At 33.5% G+C, this 24,376-nt stretch overlaps 1 protein-coding gene across 1 annotated transcript in view; it reads left to right on the plus strand.

Annotated features, from left to right (window-relative positions):
* The first annotated feature begins 3,942 nt into the window (after positions 1-3,942).
* LOC111058744 (condensin complex subunit 1) overlaps positions 3,943-24,376 on the plus strand; it is a 62,701-nt gene continuing 42,267 nt past the window's right edge. Inside the window, exons 1-13 of the mRNA XM_039436722.1 lie at positions 3,943-4,087; positions 5,005-5,162; positions 5,982-6,119; positions 6,787-6,980; positions 7,793-7,950; positions 8,729-8,879; positions 9,291-9,545; positions 11,510-11,671; positions 11,865-12,035; positions 14,934-15,099; positions 15,735-15,906; positions 22,912-23,152; positions 23,682-23,954. Of these exons, the coding sequence (XP_039292656.1) occupies positions 5,051-5,162; positions 5,982-6,119; positions 6,787-6,980; positions 7,793-7,950; positions 8,729-8,879; positions 9,291-9,545; positions 11,510-11,671; positions 11,865-12,035; positions 14,934-15,099; positions 15,735-15,906; positions 22,912-23,152; positions 23,682-23,954 (2,193 nt within the window). The 5' untranslated portion in view covers positions 3,943-4,087; positions 5,005-5,050. The remainder of the gene's footprint in view (positions 4,088-5,004; positions 5,163-5,981; positions 6,120-6,786; positions 6,981-7,792; positions 7,951-8,728; positions 8,880-9,290; positions 9,546-11,509; positions 11,672-11,864; positions 12,036-14,933; positions 15,100-15,734; positions 15,907-22,911; positions 23,153-23,681; positions 23,955-24,376) is intronic.

The following is a 24,376-nucleotide window of genomic DNA, read 5'->3' on the forward strand; positions in this document are numbered from 1 at the left end:
CGTTGCCGATGCTACTGCCTACTGTCGTTAGGTCATGTCAGAGGCCCTGGGATTGTTCAGGTGCGACCTGAAAACTCTGACACCAGACCTGAGCCAGCCAGGTCACTCGATATTATTTTTATTATCGCTGCCTGCTATAGAGGCTGTCACTATTATTATATTATTATATCTGATAATATTATATTGACTACTCATTCTTATTCAAAGTAATCAACCAGGTTATAGGCCTATACTTTGTTCGTCAAGAAAAAAAAATCATTATTATTTCATAATTAAATTATACATTCTCTTAATTGAGATAAAACGTTTTGTTAATGACAAGTGTTTCGGAGCTAGTAAAGGATACCACTATCCGCTTTGTCGAATGATAGGCAAGGATAATAACACACTCTACTGATAATCAAATACCGTACTGTGATTGGACTTCACTATAGAATAATTCTATACAATAATTACTGAATAATTCAGTACAATTATTATACTGCACCTTGCACTGGCAAGGCAGAGAATCGGCAACGCTGCTCTCCTATCTTTCTCCAATTTCTCCATTATAACGTGGAACTTACTATTAATAAATTTTGTATGAACATTCATAGTCTGCTATGCTTTAGCGTTCTGCCCATTTTAAATGCACCTAAATATAGTATTTCTTGCTGCTATAACAACTCAATAAATCATTAAAATTACAATCGAGTTGGTCTTCAATAAAAAGTGAAAGAATAAATTGAGCTCTCAAAAGAGGGTTAATTCAATTGGGTATTATCATTATTGTTATTGATTTAGATTTAATAAAGAAAATTGAAGAATTCTTTTAAATATAATTGGTTTGAGAACAATGAGATTTTATTAATTGGCTGTACATCACTACACTGAAGACCAAACTATTCTCCTGTTTTTCTCAATTGGAATTGGTACCCAATTATTTTTCAATGTTTTTCCATCAAATAAATGGTTGATATGAAAACCAAAAAAAATCAGAAGCCATACGGTAAATGTTTTCTTTCTGTATAATGTGTAGGCCAAGCAAGCCTATGCTTGATATTTATGAATTTTATGAAACTTCTGTTTATTCAACTTATCTTCAAATGAAAAATGAGTTTTGTGGGTTGTCAAAACTCCCTCTGAAAGGGAAACTATTCAACTTATTCTATCTTTTAGTAAAATAACAATGATCATCCATCCATGTATCATCTTCTATGAATAAAGGAAAAAACTGAAATTTTGCATATAGATTCTTGCTTAACCGAGGGTGGTTATAGATCAATTTTAAATTCTTCAAGATTTGATTATATCAAGTTTTCAATTATTTGTCATGCTTCCAGTTTGTATGGAAGCAGCAGAAGATTTCTCTTAAGAGGAAATTTAAAGATAGGTATGATTGGGGATCCTTTTCAAATGATAAAAACAGGTTTTCCGTCACACCCAATTTTTTTCCGCCATTTTGAATCCAACTTCTTTTTTTAATTGAAAGGTGGTCATACTAATTTACTTGAAATGCAGCATATAAATTCCTTATCAACCGAGGATTCTTATAGGCCAATTTTGAATTCTTCTAGATTTCATTAAGTCAAGTTTTAAGAAAGACCTTTGCGAAGCACGGTGCATATGACCTTATTTTTTTGCTCAGCTTGCCAAAATACCCCTCATTCCAATATTAAAATTTTCGACTGACTGTACAGTGAGTCAGTCATTATTCTATCAGGGCTCGAAACATTTTGAAATTTTAACTAAATAAAAATGGAAGAATATAATTTCTTTATGTAAATAACAACACCTTCATTCAAAGACATATTAACTGCATGCGTTTTCATATTGCCGATACAGCATTGATGAAACTGCGTAGACGTTTATTTAGCACTTTGTCTCAAAAATTGTTCTAGCTGAAAAATTAATAATCCATGCCACGTGTAGGCCTAAACATTGCATCAGGAAAACTAAGTTACAACTATGTTATTCAGGTAGAAAGCAATATCAACAGATAGAAACAATAGAAACAGATGTTCCTTTTTTAATTTCGACCATATGATTTGGTGATTTTTCCCTTTTACTTTCCTTGCCCTATTACCATAGGTAAGGAAAGTATTGCTTTCCGAAAAAAATTAAGGTACCCCAATTACGTTTCAAGGTCCCCTGAGTCCAAAAAAGTGGTTTTTGGGTATTGGTCTGTATGTGTGTGTGTATGTGTGTGTGTGTGTGTGTGTGTGTGTGTGTGTGTGTGTGTGTGTGTGTGTGTGTGTGTGTGTGTGTGTGTGTGTGTGTATGTGCGTCTGTGTACACGATATCTCATCTCTCAATTAACGGAATGACTTGAAATTTTGAACTTAAGGTTCTTACAAATATAAGGATTCGACACGAACAATTTCGTTCAAATGCAATTCAAGATGGCGACTAAAATGGAGAAAATGTTGTCAAAAACAGGGTTTTTCGCGATTTTCTCGAAAACGGCTCCAACGATTTTGATAAAATCTATACTTAAAATAGTCATTGATAAGCTCTATGAACTGCCACAGGTCCCATATCTGTAAAAATTTCAGGAGCTCCGCCCCATCTTTGCAAAGTTTGATTTTAGATTCCCAATTATCAGGCTTCAGATACAATTTAAACAAAAAAATTGAGTGCAAACGATTGAGCATGAAAATCTCTACAATTAATGTTCAGTAACATTTTCACCTAAAATTTGAAATAAGCTCGAAATTCGAGAAAATGTGATTGATTATTCAATTGCAAACTGTTGATTCTATTAAATGATTCACTATGAAGAGATAGCAGACCTCGTATGTCGCCAGCGTTATTGTCCTGTCACCAGCTGACTCAGATCTTTGTTTATAAGTAAGTAGACTTGAGATGCGCGGGAACACTAGCGTCAGGTGATCAATTCTCATAACAGCAAGGAAAGTGTTGTGTGAGTGGGCCACACCAGATTTTTTGTGTAGTTGAGTGTAGTTGTTGTAGTTGGTGATTTTTCAATGAAATCGAATGTACCATTAATGAAATTTAAACATTAATTCTGAAAAAGAGGAGAGGCTTGCTGTCAAGAGAGGAGCTGAAGAGGTACCTGAATGGCAGTGACTGGAGAGATGTTAGCCGCTACTGTAGGGCTGCTTGGCAGTACAGGTATTCATTGATCCAGGAGTTCAATTTTTAAAGCTTTCTTAAAACGTCTTTTGTAGTAATAATAATAATAATTAAAAAAAACTTCTCTGCCATATCGTTTAAATATAATTAATGTAGCATTGTTAACTTTTTGCAACTTAAAAAAGGGGAAAATATTGTCTTTCTACTCTCCCCCCGGACGGATCTTATCCATGGGGCGAATGCCAGTAATGTAATACTTATATAGAAATATTTTTGTAACAAATTGTTGTATATTTGATCAATAAAGGCGATTATTATTATTATTAAACATTAATTCTGAAAAATCTAAAAGGAAAATTAAAATTTGGGCTTCCAGGTGCACGAGATTGATATTTTTAGAATCGATGTGCAAAATTTGGAGATCTAAATCATTCCCGTTTTTCCGGTACAGTATGCAATTCACAAGTTGACATGTTTTGATGCGAACAAACACAACCCTGCTCTCTCTTATTATATAGATAATATAATACCAAATAATAGAATAACAATATTCATGTATTAAAACTGAATAAGGAATAAATCATGTACAGTAAATTAAAATTATGTGGTAATGTAAGGTACGTTCATGTTCCTAAAAAAATGAAAAAGTAGTTTGTGCTCCCGCTTTCAGTTGTGTAAACCCTGCTCCGATCTGCACCGGATCCTCCGGTTCAAAAAAATATATAACAATGTGATCCACTTGTTCTTCTCGCCATAGAATTATTACTCTATCAGTAAATTGATAATAAAGAACTTTCGCTTATTAGCATATAATACCATATAATTATCATTTTTTGGTTTTTAAAAATCAAATTGATTAGTTGGCTTGACTGTGGATGTGAAGCGGGAAATCATCGACCGACCAAGGAAGACATTTTGAATTCGCTTGTTTTCTGTTCATCTGTTGTGTTGAATTTTGAAGAGGTTATGTGTATGTGTATTGTGTAGTGTAAACTTATTTATATTTTATGTTGTAAGTAAATGAAATTATTAAACTCTAAAGAAATTAAAATAAAAATTAAATTTATTATACATTAAACTCAATCTGTTTTGTTTCCTAAAAATTGATGCAAAGTTACAGATATTCTGCAGTCTACCTCTACGTTGATAACATTTTACATTTCTCTAGCAATATTTTATTACGGTATAAATTTAATAATTCAATTGCCAAAATTCATTGTATCATTGTATTTAAACTAAAACCTAAACCTTTGTAAGCTTATTGGGTTTTGTTTCCTGTACAATTTGGGATTAGGTACCCGGTACCGTAATATGGATAATACCTCACTTATCCTGTCTGTGGGATTTGAATTGTGATTATACAGATCACATATAGCTTGTTAGAAATAGTCTAGATTATATGCTGGTAAAGTTCGCCGGTTTACCGGTTTTATAAATTTCATCTGTTCGGTAATTCTAAATAAATTACATTTTTTTTAGTTGGCCTCACTATTTTTCATAATTACCTACTCTAGGATTTATAGAATATACAAAATTGATTTTCAGATAATACTAGTAGGAGATTTTGTAAGCTTTAATTTTGTGTAGAATGTTTGTCCGTTGGACAAATCGTTTTCAAGATAGATTCGAAAACCAAAAGAATGGCACTGTGAACCAAGGATAGTAAAGTATATAAGTATTATGTTACTGTACGATAATTATACTATCCTTGCCTATAAACCACCCCCAACTTAGCACAAAGGGGAAGGGGTGGGGACTTCTGATATTATCATCACCCAAACTTTTCTCTCCAGCCTACACCTTTCATTAGCATTTTTAGTCTGGACTACAATAGTCAACAATTTTTCCTGATCCTATCCATCTCCATTGAAAATTAGTCTGAAACATTGAATTTTTCTAATCAAAATGAATTGCTTCCACTTGTTACAGATGTGTGGTAATTATTGCTTTTGCTGCTGGTGATCTGTGATCCATCATGATTGAATTTGTTATTCCATTAAAAAGAGAAGACCTACTTGAAGCTAGTGAAGGTCGATATCATGTAGCTGATGTAATAGCTCCAGACTTGCTGACTAAAAAATTGGAAGGTAAATATAAATTTCAATAGGCTAGGCCTAGGCTACATTGAAACCAGCGTTATATCTATCTCGGTATGCAATTTACTATTAGGCTATGTTGTTTCGAAAATAACGTTTACATTTTTAGGTCCTCTCATAACCTGTATTTTTATTGTGCCGGGTCTACGCAACAAGGATATTTGCGCAAATGTTTGCACAAATCTACAGGTTTGCGCAAACCCAAACCTCTGTTTACTCGACACCAACTTCAACACAAATCTCAAAAGTTACACCAAACTTTCAAACATTATTGAAAAAGGGATTAAGTCTTGAGCATTTAGAATAATTATTTATTTCTCACATTCTACCAAAATTTGCACCCTCCTGAATTCTCCCGCTCTTGGCTAAAGCATATTCAGCCCATAATTTATTATGTAAATCCAGCCCTGCTCTGGCTTTTTTGAAGCTGGAAATGTAAACCCACACACACTCAAGAGTAGACACTATTTGAATTTACTATAACATTACAATGATACTGTAAAAGAATAAATTAATAAGTGAAAATGAAAGGAGATAGGATATTGCAACTATTCAATTAATCTGTTCTGTTGTCAACATCCGCAGTAGCGGAAGTCTTCAGAGTAACTAGGAATTTCGCATAATAAATTATTATTTTGATAAAAGTTGGTTTATATTTGTAGCACAGAGGAGAGAGTAACCTCATCCTTCTCCCACTCCTCCTCCTCCTCCTCCTCCTCCCCCTCCTCCTCCCCCTCCTCCTAATAATAATAATTAGTTGAGTACTAATAATTAGTTGAGGTAAATCAAATGTCCATTATTCTGTTACAGAATGTGCGGTGCGATTGAAAAAGAATGGCGCTACTTTTATATTGGATGATTTCGATATACTTTATTCGGCCATTTCACATTTCTTGGAACTGGATTGGCAAGATGTTCATTTTATGTACGATAAAATAATTATGAAAAGTGAGTTCCAAAGATTTGTATGTGGTAAACTTCTTAAATTATACATTTTGTACTGATTACTTTACTGTATTATGAATATGAGATTATAAATTATTGAAAATTTAGTGATATAATTATATCTACGTTAATAATGTCCATATCCATATTTATTAGACAAAAATACGAAATGTGAGAAATAAGCTTGGACGATTGAATATGTCATTGCCCTTTTTTGTTTTATCTCTTTTCAACTTTAAAGATTGAGCAAGAGTCAAGACTTAACGTATTGTAAGTCCTGATTGGAATGTTTGGAGTTTCTACTTACTCGAAACGATCAGATTTCTTTTCAACTGAAAATTTTCCATATCCAGATATATAGTATTTCACTAATTCTGAGAATTTGCAGTGTTTTTTGCACTTGCTTTGGTAGATATTGCCAATGGTTGTACTGGTACTTGAATCAATGCTATTTAAACATGATTAAAATACTTTTATCAATCTTGAAATTGGTGTGGTGATTTTCACAAAAAAGTTCAATCGAGTGTTCAAGACCATGATCTAAACTTTAGCTTCCAATTCGCTCCTTTAAGATAGGTACTTGTTTAAATACCTTATGTATTCATTATTTCTGAATTAATTAAATAATAGATTGTTTTTAATGATCTATAATGTTTGAACTCGTTTCCAGGTCTGTCATCTGTACATGAACATTCAGAACGGGCTTTGGAAGAACTTATGAGTAATGCTATTCGTAATGATGATGAGAGAATTCAAGCTTTAAACATTTTGAAAATGAATATTTACATCCTGTCACAGTACTTCCAGGCATACGGTAATAAAATCTCACAGAAAACGGAAACTGTGGCGGTTGTCAAAGTCAAGGTAAGAAACGATAAGCAAAACTTATTATTTATTTCTTCAAATAAATAAAATTTTTCATTTATATTATAGCTATTGTTGGTGAAGAGACTTGCAGGTTATTCTATTTTGCCGTAATATTTCTAATACTATCCTTTCTCTATGATATCACATATCATATTGTTATAGTTTTTATTAACTATATAATCTATATTATATTATAATCTATATCTATTTGTATTTCTATATAATCTGTATTAACATCAAATTATGATTTTCTTGTGCTTGGATAAGAAAATTCATTATTTGATGTTAATACAGACTGGTAGGCTTCCTTGCTATTTACAACAAATTGATGTTTTGCTGCCTCGTAACACACATTTCATTGTATCTCTGTTATGCTTTTTCCGATTCTTATTTTTTTGGAGTTGACTGATTGTAAATAAAATTTCCTAAAAAATTGTTCTTGTTAAATTTCTCTATCTATTTCTCTATTCCTCTATCACCGTTTTCCCACAATTTTGAATTGAAAGTTTAAAATCGCCGCCATTTTGAATTTTCAAATTTTACAAAGTTGAATATTTTTTCTACAGTTCATCTCTCTTATTTGAACATACCTACCGATTTTTATAGCGATCGGTTGGATAACTTCGAAGATAAATTTTTTTGTAAAAAATACAAAATGGTGAATATCTCGTAAATGAAGCGTTTTAGGAAAAAATAATTATTTTACATTTTCTCGTTTTGACCCATAGAACCTATATCCGAAGTTTGGCACTTTACTTTTGGGACACTCTGTATATTCTCTATCTTATTCATTGTTGGTGCTTTTCTAGGGCCGCAGAAAGAAAACAGATGTGGAAGACCACTCGAAGGAGAATTCATGGAACTGGGAAGAGAAACAGAGAGATGGCTTGGTGAAGCTGAGCCTGGTGCTTCAGCTACCACTAATCAATTTTTGGGACCCACCAGTTGCCGAAGAAACCTTTGCTAAGTGAGACCTTTGCATTAATATTTTCTTACAAACTAGACTGAACTCACATTATAAAGTTGTTTAGATTTACCTTGCCGCCGGCTTATTTGGAAATGTATCTAGCACATTAGTCCAAGCAAGTCTGTCAAGTAGACACGAGATGTTGTTAGCACCTTTAATTTTCACTTCCACATTTTTCACCCAATTAACTCATTTGTGTATTTTTAATGGAACCCCTATCACATAGACCGCTAAACTTTGGTTTGGTACAAATCGCATGTAATTTAATCCAATACAACGTTTACTGTGACGTTTATGTTTGCAATAGTAATGCGAAAGTCTTTCAGTTTACAATATAGATAATTCTACTGCTATACATTGTTAATAAATTATGAAAAAATCTATATAATCAAAGTCCATTTAATCAAAGTATTCGTCTGTTATCAATAATTTATTCACAGTGCGACAAAATATTTTGAATCAACAGTCTTAAGACTTTGTCCCCACTTCTCCAAATTTAATCCACATTTCCAAATAGTTATATTTTTGTTAGGGCTATCTTGAAATTTAAACTTGTAAACTCTGAATGATATATATAATGTATATGAATCCAATAATCTATATAATGTATATACATCTATTTTGATATTCAACAATTTCATGATATTAACCATCTTATCTTCTTCATGAAATATTTCAACCAATGGCAAATTTTCCTAACACAAAAACGTTTAATAGAAAAATACATTATTCTAGTCTATAATAATTTATCATGAATTTGACATTTGTTTGTTTGCAGTACTGCGGCTGAATGCTGTTACAGACTTCTTGAGCAACAATCCATAACACATGTGAAATCAAGATCGCTTAAAACTACCCTCATACTCATTCTAGGTATTCTGATAAAACAATACAATCATGGGCTTTCGTTTGTGGTGAAAAGTATACAGGTTAGTGTATTTCTTTTTTCGCTTGAACTTTCTTTGTAGTTTTTCAACAAATGATTCATTATTATCCTCATCAAATAGTCTGTATAGCAATTTCTTGAATAGAGATTACCAAGCTACTTCCTCAAAAATCTGTACATCTATATTTTATATGTTTTAATATTTTCTACATCATGAAACTAGTTTGTAGACTTCATTCATCACTTTGTAGGCACCTGCAGTATGTGATATCTTAATAGACAAAAAACGTTTAAAATTGTTTTTTGACAGACAAATCTGTAATTTTTTAAAAACTATCAACAGAACATGCTTTTTAACACAAAAACGCTTTCTGTAACCTATAAATACTTTTGTTACTTTAATGCAAAATTCCACACACCTTGAATTAATTATGTAAACCTTTGATAATTTCAGTTGATGAAACGTTTCGAGCATGTTTGCGGCATATTGGCGGAAGCTGTTACAAGTTACGTGAACCATTTCGGCTGTAAATCTCTGATAAAGCATTTCTTGGAAGAGATAGTTGAGGCATCTGGAGATTTGCTGAGTTCGACGAGTGATCAACACGCTGGCAAATCGTTTTCCACCTTCTTAACTGAGATCACTGAGGCCAATCCTCGTGATATGGAGCCCTTCTTGGAATACATATTTCCTTTTCTTGACTCTGAGGTAATGTGATTTCATGTTTACCGAACTATGCTATTTTTCTTGTTTGACAAATTGAAAAGCTAAATTTATTCTTGTGAGATTAATAATTGTTCATTGAACTAACAATTACATGCAAATCTGTTACTGTGTAAACCCCGTGAAATCGGATAGACACGTTTTTTTCGTCGGTTCCGGATGAAGTATAACAGTCGTAAGGCTCATTAACAGCTTAAATTATATATTTTAGGTGAGATGGGATCTTCCCGCAAGGGACTCCTCGCCAACTAAAAGCTATACGAATATTTACTTTACTTTACTGTATTAATTAACAAACAATAGATACAATATCAATCTCATAAAACTTACAACATGCAGGCATCAATTAACATACTTTAGCAATTACATGGTAAACAAAATTCCCAATGATTTTATAACCAAAAAAATCACTCTTGCACTACACATCAGTATGGATAATTGGATATACCAAAATATTTTCTTTAAGCTAACTTTATAGATCTGTGAATTAGATTAATATTATATTTTTTAGATATTTAACATTTGGTATATAAATAATAAACAATCCGGATTTAATCCTACCCAACAATTTTATAAATTCTTTAAAAAAATCATGATGGCCTCTCTACATTGACTTTCAGCAAAATTTTCCTCTTTTCTTTTTATTTTTACATCTCCTTTTATGTACTTTCGTATTTCGAAATCATTGTCACTGCATAGCAAATAGTGTGAATGAACTACAACTCACTGCCAACACACAAGTGTTACTTATGTTGGCAGTGCCAAAAAGGAAAAATTGCTTTTACAATGAAGTTAACTGAACATTTTATTTTACTTCTACTACTGTACTATGTCAAGTTTATTTATTAAGTTATTTACTTAATCTATTGTACCTAAGTATTTAGTATAATTTATAATTTTGTTTCTGTTTTTGTATAGTTAAATTTTCATTTTGTTTATTTTATTTTAATGATGTAATGTGCTTTTTTGGCGAAATAAATTCAATTCAAATTCAATTATATGTTTACTTCATCTATTCTTCAATATAATGAAGTATTGAAAATTGTATAAGTGAACTTGAAATAAGAATAGATATTCAGTCAATAATAATTATGTCGTTTAGAAAATGAAAAGAAAAACTGGAATCTGCAGTTAAAATTATTCTAACTCTTAGATATCTTATCTGAGACACATAAATATCAGACTTTATATATCAATTTGCATTTAGCATGCGTTCGATGATTGCCTCTATCATCTTATAAGTGTAGCTAGTTAGATTGTTGGAGAATGTAGTGTCTTATGTTCGACCCAGAATACTGAACGATATAAATCTATACTCGGACTGCCATTTGAAATGCAATCTTTATTGAATCCTATCGAATGTATTTTTCAATGCTAAAGCAACTAGCATGAATTGAAATCTAGCAGGATCTTTCAACTTCAATATAAGTTTTGTCTTAGTTTATTTCAGTAAACAATGAGTAAAGAGTTAACAATGAGTTGTGAAAAATTTGTTGAACTACCATAGCTTATTATCTTCATGATGAGCCTCCAGGATTTGAAACCATCAGCATTATTTTTATTCCCTTGCTTCATTTATATCCTTTTTAAATTCTCTGTAAAGTTGTGATTTTCACATGTGTGTTATCAATGATTTATATTGTCAACTAATAGAGATCCCGGGTTCAAACCCACTCAGAGCCAAATTTTTTTGAACAGGTCACTCCCGTGTTATAGGATGGGCACGTTAAACTGTCGGTCCCGGCTGAAGTATGACAGTCGTAAGGCCCATTGACGGCTCAAATGATATATTCAGGCGAGTTGGATCTTCCGTCAGGAACTCCCCACCAATAAAATCAATACGAATATTATTATAGAATTCTCTTTTAAATTGTGATTGTCAAAGGTGTTATCAATAACTCATATTTTCAAAATAATATTTTTTTCTATTTCTAATGATGTTTCATCAGCTGCCATCTTTGCGTATGCTGGGCTTGAGCGTTATGACGGCCATATTTCTCGGGTGCCTGACCGCAGAGGACATCACTACAGAAGCTGAAGAAAAAAGAGACAAGTGCCTAGAGTTACTGGAAGAGAATATTCAGGACGTCAATGCATTTGTTAGGGCGAAGGTAATTATTTCCAATTCTAATCTCTGCAACTCTTACGCTAGGTACTGTTTGTAAACACCTCCTGTTAAAACCTGCATTATTTTCTCTTTAATGATCCATTATTAACTTTGTTTCATCCATTATTATCTTGGCATTAAATTTATGAACAATTTTTTTTTATATTTATCCTTAACTCTCTGTTATTTTGTTCCAGGATCTACAGATGTGGCAGAAGATTGTCTCCTATGGTGCATTACCAAAAGATTGGTTGATACGTCTGATGGAAGCAGCCATTGGTATTATGATGGACAAATCAAGTATTGTCACTAAACAAGCTATTCATCTCGTCAGAATAATGATGGAATCCAATCCATTTGCTGCTAAGGTTAGTTGTAATTATGACATTATTGAGAACGAACTGTAATTCAAGCTTTATATTTAATTTTCTTATCAATTGAATTCTGGTTAAATATCTACATTCTTCAATCTAAGAAATAAGAGTGAATTTGCTCTTCTTTTAAAACGTATTCTCACTGGTACTGATCATATTCATTAACCTCTCATTTGGGCCTACGTAAGATCAAATACTTTGATTCTACTTGTTTGATATTTGTTGGGCTTGTAATTTAAGTGAAAATATATTTTTTTTATTGTAGGCTATTTCTCAGTATTTTGTATTTTTTCTTTAACAATCTTCTATTCTAAAACAAAAAAATAATTATAGTAATTCAAATTCAGATCCTCTTTCCTTGGAGCTTGCAAGTTCTTGAAATCTTAAGTACCAATTTAAGTGATTGGAAAGATTTTCCAATCCATAAATTATGTATAAATCCTATTATATTAAGCGAGCAATTTCTGTATTATTTATATATCTGGCTATTTTCATATTTGGTTATTTATGTTTAATGGATCTCGAAAACGGCTCTAACGATTTTCACGAAATTTGGAACATAGTAGGTTTATGATATAAAGATTCGATTGCATTAAGTCTCATCCTTGAGAAAACTCGCTGAATGACATTCATTAAAAGGATAATTCATCCTTGGCTGAAACAGCTGTGGATAGTAAAAAAGTGAGTGAGCGAGTGAGTATGTGAAAAATCAAAATATCGCATCCCCGAAATTTAAGATGACATATAACCAGCTGTGAAATATGAAAACGATCATTTTAGAGAATTGTCTCTCGATAACAGAAGATTCAGTAATTCAGTAGTCTCCATCCATGACCAGCACTTGCTGGATAGATTGCGTCATAAAAAATATAAAACTTAAAACTTGATAATTAGACTGAGATCAAGATGGGAGGCCAGTAATAGATTTCAGAAAACATTGGATTGACTCTTCATCCAGGGAGTAGAGGGACTCACAAGCTTCTCACGAAGTGCCTTCTGAAGATTTTTTCCTCCTGTTCACGGAAATACACCGGCATCCTGTTGTAAATCTTGAGTGAATGGACAGGGAAGCTATTATGAGAACGAGTCAGTCTGGCCTGAGGCAAATTGATGTCATTCCTCCTCCTTGTGAAGTGACTATGTACATGTCCTCTCTGCTGAAAGATATGATGTTCTCTTCTCAACAGTAACAGGGAACTAAAGAGATACTGACTAAAGACCGTCATAATCCTCAGCCTCCTAAAGATTGGCGCACAGTGCTCCAGCCGATGAGATGAGGTGATGATCCGGAGCACCTTCTTTTGCAGAAGCAAGATCCTTCTACAGCCTGCTGCATGACCCCAAAACACTATGCCATAATTGATATGGCTGTGGAAGAGGCCATGGTATGCCGTAACCAGGTACTCCAAAGAAACATGACCCCTCAGCTTACGCATCAAATAAGAGACTCTTGACAGTCTATTGCAGATCATGTCAACATGCTGCTCCCATGTCAAAGTGGCATCCATCATGAATCCAAGCAGCATCACACCGCAATCCCCGAAGATTGGAGGGTTCCGCCTCAGAGTGCAGAGTAGATTTTGCGTCTTCCTCTCGTTCAGTGCAAGTCTGTTAACCCGGAACCAATCACTGGCAACCTCCAATAGTTGGGCAGACCTGTGTATCGCCACGTCGACATCCTCATCCCTGGCAACTAGGTTTGTGTCATCAGCAAATAGCAGAGCACTTCCATCCAGCCCGAGGTCATTGATGTAGATGAAGAAGAGGAGAGGTCCCAGGATCGATCCCTGAGGCACGCCACAGCACACATCACGAGCATCCGACACAGCACCGCCAATTGACACCACCTGTCTACGATTAGCCAGATAATCCTTCAGCAACCCAAGGGCCACACCCTGGACGCCTTATCTCTCGAGTTCTCTAACAATATACAATGAGAAACACAGTTAGGTCACACAGGGTTACTGCTACTGAGTGTTTATCCTCCATTGCTGCCAGTAAGGATTCAACCAAGCTACAAACAGCATCTGTGGTAAAACGTCCCCTTCGGAATCCAAACTGATGAGGCGAGAAGAGTGAGTTTTCCTCAAAATAGGCACTAAGTTGGGTGTACAAAACAGCTTCAGATGCGTGTACCTGTGTGGGAGAGAGACAGAATAAATTATTTCCAGCTGTGTAATCATAATCATTCTGCGAGAAATTTTATCTAGCAGACAATTTAATCGACTTGATCAACATAATCTGATTTGTTGACATGACATGATAATCCTCCTAAACTAGAGTATATAATAATTTTCAAAGTTGATCACTATTTGATAATTTCAAGTTATTAGTGAGTGTTATTTTGTTATTCAATTTGGTTTGTATATAATCTAAATTATAATTTTTTTGCTTTCAAATGTTTGAACAGAAAATTGAACCTGAATTCAAGTGTATGGAACATAACCTACTTTCTGGACTATTTATAGTTTATAAATCAAAATTCAGGAAAGAAACAGTTTTGGGCTGTGCCTGTTAGTACTTCCCCAATCATTTTAAAGAATTGTGTTCGGTTTATCAAAAGTCAATAAATAAATAACGAGCGAAGCTCGGTGCCCCGATAAATATTCTTAAATTTATCTTATTTATTTATTCATCCATAAATTATGAAGGAATTGTTTAGCAACTTCAAGTAGATAAATTATCGGTGGTATTTTATATTGATATTTGTCATCACTTTAAAATCAGTGATAATAAAGTTAGTTAGTATTACGTTAATTTGTGTTGAAACAATTTCTGTTTTACATTATATTCAAAAATTATACTAGTTACCTACCCGGTTACCAATTCCTGTTTTATAAATAATTATGTTATCGAAAGAAATAACTATTATCTAATTTTCTCTATTTCCAGCTTAGTCTTCAAGAGCTTATTAAAACTTTAGAACAAGAAAAACTAGCTTACTCACAGCTGGCAGAGCAGGATAAAGCCAACTTGAATAAAAATGTAGGTGAAGAATCTGTGTGGAATGAAGTTGAACCAGAATTGAAAATCTTTCTAGAGGACTTTTTCAAAGAAGGTAATTTTTTTCAAGTTTTCTTATTACTAATCTTGATTGCAGCAGCGATTCCCAAATAGTTGTGCTAAATGTGGCCGCATCCACATGTTGGCCCAATGACGACCAGCGCCAGTGTGTGGATGGGTGGTTTGCCAACACTGGCTACCGCTGCCCTTCATTGGGCACTGGTCTTCATTGGTCACTGGCTGGACCAGCGAATTGGCCAACATGTGAACTAGGCACTAGATGCCTAAAGGCTCAATTCCGCGATGCAAAATATAATGCAACACCCAATTAAAAAAGCTAATAGATTAGAAGATATGAAGTGAATTAGAATGTATGTTTCCCATCAAATAAAATTATGAGTAGGTTTTGCTCCAGACTATATTGGTTTTGTTACATGATATAGAGCTTTTTTCACAATACATCATTGGAATTGCAAACTCTTACATTTTGAATTTTTAATGACATTTCTCGTCAATTAATGTGTTATTGACCATTAGTCACTCAAATTTTCAATTCAATCTTCTTTGGTTTTAAAATAATGCAAAGCAAATTATTTCATCTTAACGAACTTTACATTTTTTACTTGTTTTCCAAATTGAATAATTGCATTTTATAATTTTGAATTTTCAGCAAGTTGATTGTTGTTTCAGGAGGAAATGCTGAACTTTCCAGCCAAGATTCGCTATCAGCAGAAAGTCCAATGAAATCGGCCAACACACGTTTTACCACGATCAACAAATACATCACCGAGAAAAACTTTTCTAAAGCATTCAAACTACTTGTGCATGCTGAGAACACTATGCCTGTACTCAAGGAACTCAGGTTAAAACACTCAATTTGAAATTCTTCTAGCAATATTTTGTTGGCTAAAGAGATCTGCTTCAATAGTTGTTAAATGCATCATATTGTTATTGACATAACAGGAAAGACGGTGATTATTTGTAGTATGTATTTCCATTATTTGAACTTTTATCATACCCGTACTGGAAATGAATAATCTTGAGATTTTAAACACTTATTCCATGATTTAATAATATCACAACATTAATGACAATGGGATCACTTTATCTCTCCGTCATCATTATGACATCAAATATGTTCAATATGTAGCATGTGAGGTTAGCCACTAACGACAGGATAAGTGTGTTGAACATCTGTGTACACACATGTCGTCATACATTGTTGTGTCATCACAGCGAAAGGCTTCGAACAAAATTTTTTGAGGTTAAGATTTTGTATCTTCGATTCCATGTTGTTTATTTTTTCTTCCCTACTTACTCTATTTGATGTAAAATTTTTTTTTGTATCGTTTAAATTTGTTATTCTCTAGTTTATTTATTGTTATTGGTTGTTGATTTATGGTAGAAGCTGCTGTCAAACAGCTGTTTTTAGTTCGGAACCTCTCGCTGATGACACACATGTTCAACATACTTGTCCTAGCGTTAGTGGCTAACCTAAGAGCTATTGAATAGCAGTGAATTGAGCCTATTAAGCCTAGCAGTGGATTGAGTTTTTTGCTGACGATTATGCCCACACTAGCAAGAACCCGTGCTTCGCAAGGATCTATTTTAAATCTTGACAACATGAAAACTTGACGTAATGAAATTTTGAAGAATTGAGAATAGGCCTATAACCATCCTTGGTTAATTAAGAATATATAAGCAAAATTTCAAGTTAATTAGTCCAGTAGTTCAGACATGATGATGCGTCAAACATAATTTTCGTATCCCGTACGTGCATAAGCCAGCTCTTTACGTTATATAATTATTATAGAAATAGTTAACGACTGCAAGAGATAGGACTGTGGAACAGAATAGTGGTGAAACTATGATAGCGCCAGGAGTGTCTCAAACACAATAGTAGGTACTACATGAACTTTTTGAAAGTGATTTGAAAAAATGTTAAAACAACAGAACTGAATCCTTATCATTCTAACTTCATTTAGAGAGGCTTTTGTTTGAATGGAAATCTATTTATAAAAATCTGGTGTGGCGCACTCACACAACTTTCCTTGCCGTTATGAAAATTGATCACTGACGCTAGTGTTCCCGCGCATCTCAAGTCTACTATTCAAATATTTGAGCCAGCTGGTGACAGGGCAATAACGCTGGAGACACACATGAGGTCTGCTATCTCTTCATAGTGAATGATTTAATAGAATCAACAATAATTTGCAATTGAATAATCACATTCTCTCGAATTTAAAGCTTATTTTCAATTTCAGGTGAAAATGTTACTGAACATTAATTGTAGAGATTTTCATGCTCAATCTACTCCACTTGATTTTTTTTGTTTCAATTGTATCTGAAGCCTGATAATTGGGAATCTATCTGCATTGATGGGGCGAAGCTCCTGAAATTTTTACAGATATGGGACTTGTGGCAGTTGATAGAGCTTATCGATGACTATTTTAGGTATGAATTTGATCAAAATCGTTGGAGCCGTTTCCGAGAAAATCACGAAAAACCCTGTTTTTGACAACATTTTCGCTATCTTAGCCGCCATCTTGAATTGCATTTGATCGAAATTGTTCGTGTCGGATCCTTATAGTGAAAGGACCTTAAGTTCCAAATTTCAAGTCATTCCGTTAATTGGGAGATGAGATATCGTGTACACAGACGCACATACACTCATATATATACACACACACACACACACACACACACACACACACACACACATACAGACCAATACCCAAAAACCAGTTTTTTGGACTCAGGGGACCTTGAAACGTATAGAAATTTAGAAATTGGGGTACCTTAATTTTTTTCGGAAAGCAATACTTTCCTTACCTATGGTAATAGGGCAAGGAAAGTAAAAAAATGAATGTCTGTTTGTGTGTTTGTTTGTATGTTTGTTTGTTCCCTGTAGACTTGAAAACTACTTGACAAAACGGCATGAAGCTTTGGGAATATGTTGTGTGAATATTGGGGATGGTTTATGAACAAAAATTTTAATAGGGGGGCTAATAATAATTATTTATTAATCCATTTTACAGACATATGTTTTCGAAATTCTCGGCCGAGCGGCTACTGAAGAACGAAAAGATGATCATGATTTAAGATCATATTGTGATAATATGATTTAGCATCTGAAGTTACCAGCTGTAATAAACATATCCCCTGTGATAAATGATTGTGTACTGGTATTAAAACGGTAGTTTGGAGTTGAAGTGTAGTTGATTGGTACCAGCTGTTGGTAATGGTTCCTTAGAAGACCTATACTAATAATTATCACTCCCCTATCATTGAGAAACTGGAAAATGTTGAAAAAAATTATTCACCTAATGAAATAGAGTATATATATATATATATATATATATATATATATATATATATTATATATATATATATATATATATATATTGTATAGTATTCATATTGCATTCATTAATTACTGAAGAATGAAAGAATAATTTACAATTTTTTGAATTTAGCTTATATTTATCCTAAAATGAAAAGAATATGGAATTCTGTGTGATTCATCGTACATCGCATATTTCCTGGACAATATATCGACAATCTACAGCTATGAAAACATTGAATATTTTTCTCTGAAACACTGATATAACCTTTTTTTTTAATTGAAAACTTTACTGATAGATATTACTACCAATTGATTGAGAAGAATAATATGTTTTCGGAGTAAATGAACATGTTGATTGTCAGATAAATTTCATGATTCACCAAATAAAGTCAAGTGTAACATGAGATACATTTGCGGTACGAAGTTCGCTGGGTAAGCTAGTTGTAAATAGCTTTATTATTAATAGACAACGCTGAAAAAGACAGGCTCAATCACCAGGAATACTATAAATCTGTAGAACGTTTACCACGTAAAACACGTGGTAAGCTCGCGCTCTCAATCAACGAAAATCAATTAGATCAGGTAATTGATGAAATTGTTTCAAGCTTTCCAATGATTACAACATATGTTAGAATATCATGTGTCAATTATCTCAGTTCCATATAAAGTTCACCTTACCATAAGCTTACTTAATAGGATCCTTTTTCATCCTTTGAAATCCTTAGAGGCAAAATATCTCAAAATCCGTTCTTAGTGCGCATCTAGCATGTTTGAAGAATATTTGTGCGAAGTTTTAAGTCTGTAGGCCAATTAGTTTGAGCTGTAGTGTAATTTTACATCAACATTTTCGAAAAGTGCCCTCTCCTGAACCCCCCTGTGCTCCTGATTGGAATTTTTCTGCATAGATCTGATTTTTTTCGTACCTGAATGAAAAAGTTCCTCATGACTTTGCTGTGCAATGAACGGTTAAAAAGTGAAAATTTTGGGGGCCCAGCTCCCTCAGGGGGGGGGGCAGATTTCTGAAAATCCTTTTGTAGTGGATGTTTTGAGGCTACAATAAACAATTGTGCGAAAATTCAAGTTTTTAGGCTTAGTAGTTTGTTTGGGCTGTGGTGTGATTTCAGTTTGTCGGGGCTTAGCCTTTTTAAATGTAGGTAGAAGAGGAAGAAGAAGAAGAAGAAGAAGAAGAAGAAGAAGAAGAAGAAGAAGAAGAAGAAAGAAGAAGAAGAAGAAGAAGAAGAAGAGAAGAAGAAGAAGAAGAAGAGAAAGAAGGAGAAGAGGAGTAAGAAGAAGAAGCAGAAGAAGAAGAAGAAAAAGAAGAAGATAGATTATTATGTTGCTTTGGCCTGTGATCTGTATAAATGTCCTGTAACAACTAAAGGTGCGTCCACACATGCCGAACCGAACCTCGAACCGCGCAGCAAACCGTGCATTCCTTCGAACATCTTGCCTTTCAACGAACATGTTCATATGTTTCATAATATTGAAAATCAGCTGTTAATCATTCGCCGTACCGCACTCCGAACCATTCGCCGTGCCGCTTGCCTCTGTTCTAACTGCTCGCCTCACCTCACTCCGAACGCTGAACTTTTCAGCCAATCAGAGCCCTCGATTACAATTCGCCTCGATTGGATAAATACCAATATTGAATTATTGTTGACCAAGAACTCAGTACATCGACAATTCATTCAACTAATTCTGTATTGATAAAATTATAATCATTTTCTCTATTGATAATCAATTTCATCAACTAACTGAAAATAGTACTTCAATTTCCATGAATTTATTAATAGAATTATATAAATCTAAAGTGTAGGTCATATCTAAATTCACTAAGAGTTCGATTCTTGTTGGCAAGATAGATGTTATTCAATGCAGAAATCATTGTTATTTTACTAAAAGATAGGATTAAATGAATAGCTCTCTTTCAGGGGGAGTTTTGACAACCCACAAAACTCATTTTTCATTTGAAGAAATAATATCAAAAAGGTGCATAGGACCTTACTTTTTTGTTCAGCTTGCCAAAATACCCCTCATTTCAATATTGAAATTTTCGACTGACTGTACAGTGAGTCAATCATTCTATCAAGGCTTGAATAATTTTGAAATTTTAATTAAATAAAAATGGTAGAGAATAATTATCATGTAGATATCAACACCTTTATTTAAAGACATATCAACTGCATGCGTTTTCATATTGCCAATACAGCATTGATAAAACTGTAGACGTTTATTTAGCAGTCTCAAAAAACTGTTCTAGCTGAAAAATTAATAATACATGCCACGTGTAGGCTTATACATTGCATCAGGAAAACGAAGTTCAAAAAACTATGGTTTTCCTAAACATATGTTTTTGAGATAATTTCTTTGTTGCAGCTGTTTCACATTCACCATTATAAATTATACAGAGTATGTGAAAATAAAAATATTTATTGATTACCAAAACAATACTATTATTATATTAATGATAATAATTAATTATTAAAACAATACTTTTATTATATCAATAATAATAATATTATTAAACATATTTATCAATTATCAGAACAATATTATTGAGGTTGAGTGGAATCAGGTAGAAAGCAATAATAGAACAGATGTTGTTTTTTGAATTTCTATCATATTATTTTGTTATTTCCAATGATTACAACATATGTTAGAATATCACATGTCAATAAATAAATTATCTCATTTCCATATGGCACTCACCTTACCATGTTCATAACCTTACTTAATAGGATCCTTTTTCATCCTTTGAAACCCTTAGAGGCAAAATATCTCAAAATCCGTTCTTAGTGCGCGTCTAGCATGTTTGAAGAATATTTGTGCAAAGTTTCAAGTCTGTAGGACAATTAGTTTGAGCTGTAGTGTGATTTTACATCAAAATTTTCGAAAAATGCCCTCTCCTAGACTCCCCTGTGCTCCTGATCGAAATTTTTCTGCATAGATCTAATTTTTTTTCGTAGCTGAACAAAAAAGTTCCTCATGACTTTGCTGTGCAATGAGCGGTTAAAAAGTACAAAATTTTGGGGGGGCCCCAGCTCCCTCAGGGGGGCAAATTTCTGAAAATCCTTTCTTAGTGGATGTTTTCAGGCCACCATAAACAATCGTGCAAAGTTTCAAGTTTTTAGGCTCAGTAGTTTGGGCTGTGGTGTGATTTCAGTATGTCGGGGCTTAGCCTTTTATAAGTATATAAGAAAGATTATAAGTATATAAGTATATAAGAGAAGAGAAGAAGAGAAGAGATGAGTAGGCATTTTTACATCATTTGGCAAATATTTTTGCAAAAAATCATACATCACAAAATACGTTTCAATTTCAAGGCTGTGCAACAGGCTAAAACAAACTTTATAATGGTGATATTTTTCACAGTTTTTCGATTTGTATACTGTTATTATTATTTGTATACCATCAAGCTATCAAAATAAAAAAGTTTTCTAAGGAAAGTTTTTCCCGATCATTACCTGTTTGAGATATGTGCGCCTAAATTTTAAATTCTTGGGACAGATTAATTCAATTTCCGTGAGAGATAAATTAATGAAATTTTGAGGATAAATGGTATTGCTGATTGAATAAACCGAAAATTTCCTGAAAATATAAATTTTTGAGAAAGTTATTCCTTTTACAAAAAATGACCAAAAATAGCACAACTATAAGTTATAAGTGGTTTTTTTTTTTGTAAAAGGAATAACTTTCTCAAAAATTGTTATTTTTAGGAAATTTTCGGTTTATTCAATCTATGAAGAATTTATCCTCAAAATTTCATGAATTTATCTCGTACCGAATTTCAAATGATCTGTCTCAAGAATTCAAACTTTAGGAGCTCATTTCTTGAAAAGTAATGATCGGAAATAAATTAAATCCCGAGAAAACTTTTAATCTTGATAGCTCTATATACTACCGGATCTAAGCCTAGAAAAAAATGGCCGCCGTATGTGGTGGTCTTATAGAAATTCCTACTGAGAAAAAATTACTAATCAGCTGTTAGAGAGCGTCTCAGTTTGTCGGATTCTCAGTTCGTCTAGTTCCCGTTTAAAATATCAATGCCGGCCACCACATACGGCGGCCATTTTTTTTTGTAGGCGCAGGTCCGGTATATAGGAAGTCCTGATAGTATACAAATCAAAACACTTTGAAAAATATCACCAGTAAAAAGCTTTTTAAGTCTGTTGCAGAGTCTTAATGTAATACAATGCAAGTATTGGTAATACAATCTGCGTTAATATGGGTGGGATAATCATGATGCTGGTTCATTTCTTTAATAAATCAACCTGAAGCTCTTCCATTCAACACCTGGAAGATTGCGAAAGATCTTAGTGAACATAAGATACTTTCTCTTAGGCCTACATAGATTCATTAATACTAATTAATTTATATATAATAATTCATGTATACACTTGTGATATGTATAATATGACTGCTTGGAGCAGCGAAAGCCATTTCAGTATGTACACTCTAAACGGATGTTATTGAACAAAACCCCAATTTTATCTTTTGAAACATGAATTGGTTCTTTTGTAGGAAGGGCATACAGTTGGGAAATGTGGAATTCTATCTGCATTTCTTCAAGAAGATATTTCTGGAACATCAAAGCGCATTGCCATTGGAGAAAACAGCCGGTACACCCATCAAGCAGCCACCACTGACGCCGTCCAAGCGACCCGCAACTCGCAAACTTGACGAATTGAGCGAGGAAGCACCTCAAGATGAGCAAACTCCATCTGTGCTGTCTGCTCAGAAAGCCAGGATCACATTCTATTCGGTAACGATCCGAAAATCTGCCACATGTTCAATTAGGACTCAATCATACTTGAGATAGACCAAATTTTACTTTGAACAAATATCTTTTAATACTACTCACATATTTTTCATGAGTAACTAAATATTAGGGTGAGGAAACCTGAAGGGGCCACAAAAACCGGTTGACTAGGAGAATTTCTACTATGGCCTAAGCAGTTGCCCATTAGTAAACGTTTTCCATTTCCATCTATTTATGTTATTTACACTTATGTTATTTAGTCTTTTTAACTGTTTTATTAACTAATAAATTATAAATTTTCCAATACCAAACTTTTCATGTAGGTTGTGTGAAAAATACTGATTTTGTCTTATATTTACTTGTCTTATATTAAGTTTTTGATTTTCCAGCACTATCTGTGTGCTAATTAATTGTTAAGAAAATTGAAGCTCACAGTGGTGTGCCACTGCCATCAAAATAATCATTTACTGTATTTCAAATATTACTGCTTATTTATGATATTAACCGTGGATTTTTTTATTTTTTCGCACAGAACTGTGTTGAATTTGCGAAAAGGTTGTCGCAAGCTGTTGAACGTGTTACTAGCTTGATGAAAAGCAAGAACGTGTTTGAAGTAGTGGAAGCAGTGGAGTTCATTAAAATGGCGAAACAGTTTGGCGTTTCGGGCTCTGAAGTGGGAGTCATTGAAATGATGAAGCTGATTCAATGTCCTGAGGAAAGTATAAGAACTGCAGCCACCAGAGCATTGGAAGTGCTGTATCTACATGTGGAAGAGGGTGGTAATCCGGAGAATGTAGCTAAACAGGTATGTACATGAAAAATTCTTTCTTTTTTGAGAGTGATACCCACATGACCTTCCAGCTTGTGCGTGGGTAATGAGATCACTTATAATAAATAATTCTTATAATCTAGTGAATATTTTGAGTAGTTTTGAGTTTGAACGTGGAGAATTTTAGTGAACAATGTAAATAATCAGTCTTGTGTCTTAAGCGTATTTTAATCGTTAAGGATATTAAGCTATTCAGAACAATTTTTCCACTTGTGTCTATACGCTCAAATGTAGCAGTGAAGAATGATATCGTTGAGCCAAACTGAACTTGAATAACTGGAGCAATAATAGCCAATCAGATCCGCCAATCAGAAGCTCCAATCACATATACTGCACCAGCTCCTCTTCTTCTTGCTTCTCTTTTTCACTCTAAATTTTCAGTTGTGAAAGTAAATGAA

The sequence above is a fragment of the Nilaparvata lugens genome, chromosome 1 (assembly GCF_014356525.2).
Source record: "Nilaparvata lugens isolate BPH chromosome 1, ASM1435652v1, whole genome shotgun sequence".
Classification (NCBI taxonomy): domain Eukaryota; kingdom Metazoa; phylum Arthropoda; class Insecta; order Hemiptera; family Delphacidae; genus Nilaparvata; species Nilaparvata lugens.